Source organism: Struthio camelus, chromosome 30 (genome assembly GCF_040807025.1).
Source record: "Struthio camelus isolate bStrCam1 chromosome 30, bStrCam1.hap1, whole genome shotgun sequence".
Lineage (NCBI taxonomy): Eukaryota > Metazoa > Chordata > Aves > Struthioniformes > Struthionidae > Struthio > Struthio camelus.
Window position 1 is genome coordinate 434,527 of NC_090971.1, and position 8,185 is coordinate 442,711.

At 64.8% G+C, this 8,185-nt stretch overlaps 3 protein-coding genes across 11 annotated transcripts in view; 2 read left to right on the forward strand and 1 right to left on the reverse strand.

Annotated features, from left to right (window-relative positions):
• The window catches only part of DEDD (death effector domain containing), a 24,540-nt gene extending 22,324 nt beyond the window's left edge, over positions 1-2,216 (forward strand). For all 3 annotated transcript variants that reach the window (XM_009667426.2, XM_068922236.1, XM_009667434.2), the window contains one exon: positions 265-2,216. In XM_009667426.2, coding sequence (XP_009665721.1) covers positions 265-641 — 377 coding nt within the window. In that variant the 3' untranslated portion in view covers positions 642-2,216. The remainder of the gene's footprint in view (positions 1-264) is intronic.
• NIT1 (nitrilase 1) lies at positions 2,118-5,458 on the reverse strand. Of its 7 annotated transcripts, none has more exons than XM_068922233.1 (7): positions 5,286-5,458; positions 4,787-4,888; positions 4,435-4,695; positions 4,154-4,257; positions 3,938-4,071; positions 3,518-3,643; positions 2,118-3,032 (listed from the first exon to the last, which is right to left on the reverse strand). In XM_068922233.1, exons 3-7 carry the CDS (start codon positions 4,671-4,673, stop codon positions 2,757-2,759), a joined length of 879 nt encoding a protein of 292 aa, XP_068778334.1. In that variant the 5' UTR covers positions 4,674-4,695; positions 4,787-4,888; positions 5,286-5,458; the 3' UTR covers positions 2,118-2,756. The 7 variants fall into 7 exon arrangements, with proteins under 7 accessions (XP_068778334.1, XP_068778332.1, XP_068778333.1 ...); XM_068922231.1 differs by having other exon boundaries at positions 4,787-5,008; positions 5,286-5,448; XM_068922232.1 differs by having other exon boundaries at positions 5,282-5,448.
• PFDN2 (prefoldin subunit 2) lies at positions 5,446-7,637 on the forward strand. The gene is made up of 4 exons (XM_068922242.1): positions 5,446-5,571; positions 6,706-6,794; positions 6,870-6,993; positions 7,334-7,637. Exons 1-4 carry the CDS (start codon positions 5,500-5,502, stop codon positions 7,511-7,513), a joined length of 465 nt encoding a protein of 154 aa, XP_068778343.1. The 5' UTR covers positions 5,446-5,499; the 3' UTR covers positions 7,514-7,637.
• The last annotated feature ends 548 nt before the right edge of the window (positions 7,638-8,185 follow it).

Consider the following 8,185-nt stretch of genomic DNA (forward strand, 5'->3'; position numbering starts at 1 on the left):
TGGGTTCAGCTTGGCAACAGGCACCCAAGTTCAGCACCAACATGCAGAGCTGGGTACATTAAGCTCCCTTTGCTGGCGTGGAGTGGGGTGACTGCAGCCTGTGGCTCCCAGCACAAGGGAACAGTCCTCTGTCTGGGGTGAGGGAAGGGAACGGGGTCCCTTCTGCCGAGTTTCCCCTTCCCAGGAGAGAGGGTTGAGCCAGGATGGAGCCGTGGGCTGCAATCAAAGTGCTAACTGCCTTTCCCTGCTTCCCTCTGCCCTCAGATATCCGCCTGCGAGTCCGAGCCGAATACTGCCAGCATGAAACAGCGCTTCAAGGCAACGTCTTCTCCAACAAGCAGGACCCCTTGGAGCGCCAGTTTGAGCGCTTCAACCAGGCCAACACCATCTTAAAATCCCGGGACCTGGGCTCTATCATCTGTGACATAAAGTTCTCAGAGCTCACCTACCTCGATGCGTTCTGGCGCGACTACATAAACGGCTCTTTGCTGGAGGCCCTCAAGGGCGTCTTCATCACGGACTCGCTCAAGCAAGCCGTGGGCCATGAAGCCATCAAACTGCTGGTTAATGTGGACGAGGAGGATTACGAGGTCGGGCGCCAGAAACTCCTGAGGAACTTGATGCTGCAAACAGCCCCCTGACGCCCTGCCGGGCTGCAGCCTGGCTGCTCTTTGGGATCCAAGCTTTTCTCCACCTTCCCCTCCTCCTCTTTTTTTTTTTTTCTTTTTTAAAAGAAAAGGAAAAGATCATTTAACACCCCCCTCCCCATACCTGGACTCCTGCGAAGTACTTTGTGACTCTAGGACCCGGTTAAATGTGAGGAAGAGTGTCTTGCTGCCATGGCCATGGCTCTGCAGGGCCCGTGGGCTCGCGCCACTGTGAGGGGAGATGGGGCACTGCTCCCCTCGGCACTGGGAGCTCAGCTGGAGCGGGAGGGCCTGCCTGGGAGTGGGAAGTGGCCATGGGCACTGCTGGAGGCTTACGTGTTTTCTTGCCCTTCTTTCCTGTCTTGTCATCTTCTCTCTTGCTTTGTTTCCTTTCTCTTTTATTTTGTATCCATTAAAAAAAAAAAAAAGGCAAAAATCCTGTGTGGGGCCTGTCAGTGACAGGGGCTGGGCTGGTGCTGAGAGCAGCTGTGGATGATGGGATGCTGGAGGTTTATAACAGGAGTCTGCCAGGTTTGGGGCAGCCTGAGCAGGGCAGCTTTGCCCCAGCTCTGCTGCAGTGTCCGCTGCCTGCCCAGGCATGGGGTGGGGGCTGCCTTGGTGCTGGGCGATGCCCCTCCAGCAGTGTCTCACCCTTTTTTCTCTCTCGTTCCATCCCACTGTTGCCTCTGTGGGTTTCTCAGGAGTAAAATCATCCTTTTGCTTTGGTCTGTGCCCTTGGGACCAGCCAGGCTGTGTTCCCTGCAGTGTCCCCCCAGACCATGTGCCTTCGTGCCCCCCTCCTCTGCTGGGGGGTGAGGGGGCAGGGGAGGGGGAAGCATCACCCTCTGGCTGTGTCTCTACCTGGCCCCCAGGTGTGAGGGTTGGCCCTGTGCTGCTTCCCTCCCCTCCCCTCCGCTCTGCTGCTGCCTGGCTCTGTTTCCTCGCAGCCCTGGCTCCTGCTGGCAAACTGGGTCGAAGCGAGGTGGTGCTGGGGAAGGCCTGGCTGGCCCCTTGCTGGTGCAGTCAGCCGAGCCTCTGCCTCGCTAATGGGGGCTGCACGTTTTGGGGGGCGGCAGCACATGCTGCTCCTTGGTCCACAGCCACCTGGCTCCTCCCAGGTCTCCAGAGGACTGTCACCTCAGGCCACTGAAATGGCTGCAATGGGCCCTGTCCTATTGCTCCCTGGCTGCTTGTGGTGGGTTCCTAGGGTGGTTTTTTTTTCCAACTTAGCTGGTTTTTGTGTTTCTTTTTTCCCCTGTTGCTGCTTGGCTGCAGGCTCTTTCCTCCTGCTCCTGCTCCAGTGTGTGCGTTGAGGGGTGAAGCAGGGGCATGTGAGGGCTTGTGCTTTGGGATGGGAGGACCACCATGGGGCAGCCCCCCCAGGACTGCTGTGGTGTGCATGTGGTTCCCCCTTCCTCCCCTGTGCGCACACACACCCCTCTGGTTACAGACAATTCTGGCACAACTTGGTGTAATTTCTGTGACTTCTGTATTTTTTAAAAAGTCAATATAACAGTCATATTCCCTGTGTAGCTTCCAGTTTTCTTGAAATAAACATCTACTGCAGTGCATGGCTCCTTCCTTGCGCGGGTGGCTGCCCTGTCAGGCTGGGTGCCCTGCTCCTCACCAGCCCCTGCAGGCACCTCTGAGGCAGGCAAGGGAGACAGGTGCTGGGAGCACCCCACATCTGGGGTGCTGCTTTGGGGGCTGCAGCTTGTAAGTGGCAGTGTGGAGGCTGCCTTCCCCCCCCCGCCCCCAGACTGAAAGGGGGGGGAAACATCCCCCGGCTCTGTTCCCTGTTCCCAGGGTACCCTGTAGCAGCCTGTGGAGAAACCAGGGCACCAGCACGTTCCTGCCTCTCCATGTTTCAGAGGCTCTCAAACAGAGCAGCTGCAGCCCTGCTCCACCTTCAGGTCAGGGGAAAATGGACGTGCGAGGCAGGCACCATTAGATTTATTGGGTGACAGGGTGGGGGGGGGCGGGTGCCCCAGCTCGCCTGACACTGGCCTTCTCATGCAGGAGAGCCCTGCTGCCAGCCCAGGGCCCCGGAGGTGAGTGGAGATCAGCCAAAATCACCGTGCTGAGAGGGTGCACAGGACAGGCAGCGCCTCAGGGTGCTGGCCCTGTGCCTACTGCCACAGTGCCGTAGAGGTCGGGCCGGCGGTGGCTGTGCACCGGGATCTCCCGGCGGACGCGGTGCAGGTAATCCAGATCGATCTCAGCATAGCACAACCCTGGGCCCTCCTGGCACTGGGCCACCACAGTGCCCCAGGGATCCACCACCAACGAGTGGCCGTAGGACGTCCGGCGCTCATGGTTCTTGCCTGTCTGGGCAGCTGCCACCACGTAGCACTGGCTCTCGATAGCCCGGGCCCGCAGCAGCACCTGCGATGGGGGGACAGGCCTTCCCAGTGGCACCAGCCCAGAGCTGAGTGCCCCACTGGGGACACGGCACAGCCCTGTGGGTGCATCCCTGAGAGGGGCCTCATGGCAGGAAGGGACTAAGCTCAGATAGGCGGTGCCCCCTGGCCCTGGGCTTTAAATAACAAAAAGATGAGGCTTTTTATCTTAAATTTGCCTCCCTTTGGCCCCCTCAGCTGCACCCAGGATGCTTGGTCATGGCTGAGTTTCCTCCCTGCTTGCCTGCTCAGGCTGTTGGAGATGAGCAGGGTGAGGGCTCAGTCCTGCTGCAACAGCCAACAGGGCTGGGGTGTCCCCAGACCCACAGGGGGACAAGGAGGGGCTGTGCCAGGCAAAAGCCACCTGGATCAGGGCAGGGATGGAACTGAGGCCGAGAGGCGTGTTGGAGCGCAGCTCCCTGGCTAGGAAAGCCAGGGGGAGGATTGGGGGCAGCAATGGGGCATGCTCACCTCCCAGTGTGCGGAGCCTGTGGTGACGGTGAAGGCCGAGGGGTAGGTGAGGATCTCGGCCCCAGCCTGCCGCAGCGCCAGCGAGATCTCGGGGAAACGCAGGTCGTAGCAGATGGAGAGGCCGAGCTGGCGGGGACAGAGGAGAGGACGTGAGCGAGGACACGGCGCCTGGGGACAGGCACCCAGTCCTGTTAGGGGCTCTGGGCAGGGGAATGGGGTAGGTGGGACCAGGACAACATGGAGGAGATGCAGATGAGGGACAGCGTCAGCTGCAGATGGGATGCAGCGTTTGAGCTGGGACTTCTGCTAGGGCAGAAGAGAGGGCAGGAAGGGGAACCCCTCTCCCTGCAGGGACAGGGCGCCGTACAGCCTTGCGGCATCTGAAGATGGCCGTGCCCACCTTCCCAGCTGCCCCCATACCTTCCCTGCCGGCGTGCTGACCGGGGGCACGATCTCGGGGCCGGGGTTGGTGAAGCTGCTCTCCTTCATGGACACGCGTCCCTCCAGCTCCACATCACACAAGTGGGTCTTCCTATATGCAGCCACACGGCAGCCTGGGGACAAGAGGGAGCAAGGTCGGGAGGTCTGCAAGGGCTGAGGGACCCCCGGGCAGCGGGCAGGGCCAGGGGCTCTCACCTGCAGGGTCCAACAGCACGTGGCAGTTGTAAATGCGCTGCGTGGTCGGCCAGTCCCGGCCTCGCTCGTGGAACCCGCCCAGGGACAGCCACACGCCGCAGTCCCTGCACAGCAGGGACATGGGGGTCACCTGGTGCAGGGCCAGGCCCCCCCCCAGTCCCCTGGCCCTGGCTCTGCCTCCCACTCGCGCTTGGAAAGGGGAACCTGGAACCATTCTGCAGGATGGGATCAGCCACACTGGGACTGGCCCCGGCAGGAACGGGGTCTCCCTGCAGAAGTACCTGGCCAGCCCAGCGTAGCGCCCCAGGAGATCGCCATCCAGGCTCTCAGCGAGGCTGAGGGTCTCCGCGGTGTTGGAGCCGATGTAGTCAAAGCCCTCGGGGAGGAAGACGAGGCAGGCGCCGCGCTGCGCCGCCTCCCTCACCAGCCCCGCACAGGCGGTGAAGTTCAGCTCCTTGTCAGGCGTGGACGTGACCTGGCACACAGCGATGAGCGGCTTGAGCCTGGGTGAGCCCGCCATGGCTCCGGGCAGGCACAGGGAGCTGTGGCAGAGCATGGCTGTCAGCCGTGGGGCCGGTGATAGCCCCCCAGGGCTGGCACGAGTAGCCCCACACGCATGGTCCCGCTTGGCACCTGTTTGTGGCAGGGTGAAGGCTGGAGCTGGGCAGCTGCCTCTGGGCGCCCAGGAGGTCTTGGCACAGGAAGCGCAGCAGGATGCGGGGTGCCGTGCTCAGCCTGGGGGCAGGAGGGAGCTGAGACCCTCCAAGTGAAGGTGGTCCCGCACCCGTCCCCGGGGCACAGCGAGGGAGGTGGCTTCTTCCCCCACTGCCTGGGGACATGGCTGCCATCTCGCTCCTGTGCAAGGGGGACGCGGCCCCGAGGGGATGGCGCCAGGCCCCAATCACGGGCCTGCAGGCAGCTGGCCCCGGCCCCCCACGGCACCCCAAACTGTCGAATCCTCTCCAGCCCCCCCAGCTCCTCAGCACCCCAAACGGCCCCCAGGCCCCACCAACACCCCCAAACGGCCCCCAGCTCCTCAGCACCCCAAACGGCCCCCAGGCCCCACCAACACCCCCCCAAGGGCCCCCGCCCGGCCCTCCCAGCCCTCCAGGTGCCCCCAGTCCCTACATGCCCTGTCCGCGGCTCCAGCCCCGCGACGCCGCCGGGGCCGGGCAAAGTCCCCCCCGTCGGGGTTGCCCGCAGCAAAGATGGCGCCAACACCACCCCCGCCTCAGCGGCCAACGCCGCTGCCCTCTGTCAAGATGGCGCCATGCCTCGCCCCGCCCCTTCCGGCCGGCCCCGGAAGGGGCGTGGCCCGCAGCGCGTGCGCAGCGCGGCGAGGGAAGATGGCGGACAGTGCGAAGGGGCGGCCCGGGGCGGCGGCGCCGCCCGGTGGCAAAGCGCTGACGGCGGAGCAGGTACCGGGCGGGGGGGGTGTCCGGCAGCCCGGGCGGGACCGCGGCGCGGGGGGGCAGGGCAGAACCATTGTGCTGGTGGGGGGGTCCTGGCAGGGCTATGGCTAGGGAGGGGGCTGGGCATGACCATTGCGTGGGGTCTGGGCGGCACCATGGCACAGGCCGGGGGGGGGTCTGGGCGGCACCATGGCACAGGCCGGGGGGGGTCTGGGCGGCACCATGGCACAGGCCGGGGGGGGGTCTGGGCGGCACCATGGCACAGGCCGGGGGGGGTCTGGGTGGCACCATGGCACAGGCCGGGGGGGAGCTGGGCGGCACCATGGCACAGGCCGGGGGGGAGCTGGGCGGCACCATGGCACAGGCCGGGGGGGGTCTGGGTGGCACCATGGCACAGGACGGGGGGGAGCTGGGCGGCACCATGGCACAGGACGGGGAGGAGCTGGGCGGCACCATGGCACAGGCCGGGGGGGGGTCTGGGTGGCACCATGGCACAGGACGGGGGGGTCTGGGTGGCACCATGGCACAGGCCGGGGGGGGTCTGGGTGGCACCATGGCACAGGACGGGGGGTTGCTGGGCGGCACCATGGCACAGGATGGGGAGGAGCTGGGCGGCACCATGGCACAGGCCGGGGGGGGTCTGGGTGGCACCATGGCACAGGCCGGGGGGGGGTCTGGGCGGCACCATGGCACAGGCCGGGGGGGGGGTCTGGGTGGCACCATGGCACAGGCCGGGGGGGGTCTAGGCGGCACCATGGCACAGGCCGGGGGGGGGGTCTGGACAGCACCATGGCACAGGATGGGGGGGTCTGGGTGGCACTATGGCACAGGCCGGGGGGGGTCTGGGTGGCACCATGGCACAGGATGGGGGGTCTGGGTGGCACCATGGCACAGGCCGGGGGGGGGGTCTGGGTGGCACCATGGCACAGGCCGGGGGGGGTCTGGGCGGACGGGCGGGTCTGGGTGGCACCATGGCACAGGACAGGGGGGGGGCTGGGCGGCACCATGGGGCTGGAGGGGACTGGGCAGCACTATTGCACAGGGCGGCGGGGGCTGGTAGGGGCTGGGCAGGGCCAAGGCATTGGCAGGGAAAGGGACGTTACCAGCCCCGGCACTGTGTCCCCATCGCTGTCCTCACAGGTGGTGGCCAGGTTCAACCGCCTGCGGCAGGAGCAGCGGGGCCTGGCCTCGAAGGCGGCCGAGCTGGAGCTGGAGCTGAACGAGCACAGGTGGGAAAACGAGGCCTGGGGTGGGGGGGCCGCGGTCGCAGGGGCTTCACCGCCTCACTCTCCTCTTCCTCCCAGCCTGGTGATCGAGACGCTGCGGGAGGTGGACCCCACCCGGAAGTGCTACCGCATGGTGGGCGGCATCTTGGTGGAACGAACCGTCAAGGAGGTGCTTCCGGCTCTGGAGAGCAACAAGGAGCAGGTGACCGGGCTGGCCTTCCTTTCGCCTTGGTGCCCTCGTGGCAGGGTCCCAGGCTGGTCACGGCCTGCAGAGCCTCCCCCAGGGCTTGCAGGGCCCAGCTCTCTCCTCCAGGCAGGAAGTTGCTGCCCACAGGGATGCACAGGACAGATCATGGCCAGGGCAATTCGCCATGGGGTGATTCGGGAGACACTGGGTTGTCCCGCTCACTGCGAGGCCCTGAGTGCGAGCCCTCATCTGCGAAGCTCTAGCCCCCGTCTTTGTCTCGCTTCAGAGACCTGGGAGCGAGGACTGAGCCAGTCTCCCTGCTGCTTTGCCCTGACTCATCTTTACCCCTTTCCAGATCAGCAAAATCATTGAAACGCTGAACCAGCAGCTGCAGACAAAGGGCCGGGAGCTGAACGACTTCCGGGAGAAGCACAACATCCGCCTCATGGGTGAGGACGACCAGAAACAGCCCCCCAAGGAGAATACCGAGGGGGCTGGAGCCAAGACCAGCTCGGCCGGGGTCCTGGTCTCATAGGAGCTCATTCGCACTGTCCCTAAGGACTTTCCTCCTGTCTTAGCCTCCCTTCCCCTCTCTGTTATTATTTAGTGTTGTTCATGTCATATTTTTGTTAAATACATGTGAGATTTTTTGGTCACGAGATGAGTGTTAGCACGGATGGTGGCATGTTCCAGGGGCCTTGGGGTGAGTGTCTTCTGCCCTATGGGCGGATCCGCCCTGGACATGGAGAAAGGAAAAGAGGAGAGCAAGCCCAAGCAGGGGAGGCAGCTGGGGTGTCCGTTTGTGCTGGGACCCTGGGATGGGGATGGCCAGGTCTGGCCAAACTTTCCCACGGCGAGGCTGGTGGTGGGGCTGTCTAGGGCCACCGTCCCCTCCCGCGCCAGGGGAAGTGGCGCTTCGGGGACCCTTCTTGGTATGTTTGCGGCCTGCTGCCATCTCCCGATGGCCTGTGAGCACCCGCCGAGGAACGCGGTGCCGTGAGTCCTCCTTCCTGGCAGGCCTCTCTCTGCGTGACTGCAGCCAGCCGTTGTTTTCTTGCCGTTGTTGCCAACGAGCGCTCCGTGGCGCTTCCCCGGGGGCCGTTCCCAGCCCGCGCCGCTTTCCGCAGTGAGTGAGCGCATTCCTCCCCAGGCAGCGCGCGGCAGCTGCGGCCAGCTCAGCCGGGCGTGGGAGCTGAACTGCCACCGA

Bases quoted from the DNA above. Each gene is read 5' to 3' on its own strand.
- NIT1 (XM_068922229.1), bottom strand. The intron at 4,258-4,434 runs GTACTTCTGCAG...CCTGCTGTGCAG, and splicing joins CGCTACGCTGGGCTGGCCAG to GGACTGCGGCGTGTGGCTGT. The intron at 4,072-4,153 runs GTGAGAGCCCCT...TCTTGTCCCCAG, and splicing joins CGTGCTGTTGGACCCTGCAG to GCTGCCGTGTGGCTGCATAT.
- PFDN2 (XM_068922242.1), top strand. From the start codon at position 5,500: ATGGCGGACAGTGCGAAGGGGCGGCCCGGGGCGGCGGCGCCGCCCGGT. The intron at 5,572-6,705 runs GTACCGGGCGGG...CTGTCCTCACAG, and splicing joins AAGCGCTGACGGCGGAGCAG to GTGGTGGCCAGGTTCAACCG. The intron at 6,994-7,333 runs GTGACCGGGCTG...ACCCCTTTCCAG, and splicing joins TGGAGAGCAACAAGGAGCAG to ATCAGCAAAATCATTGAAAC.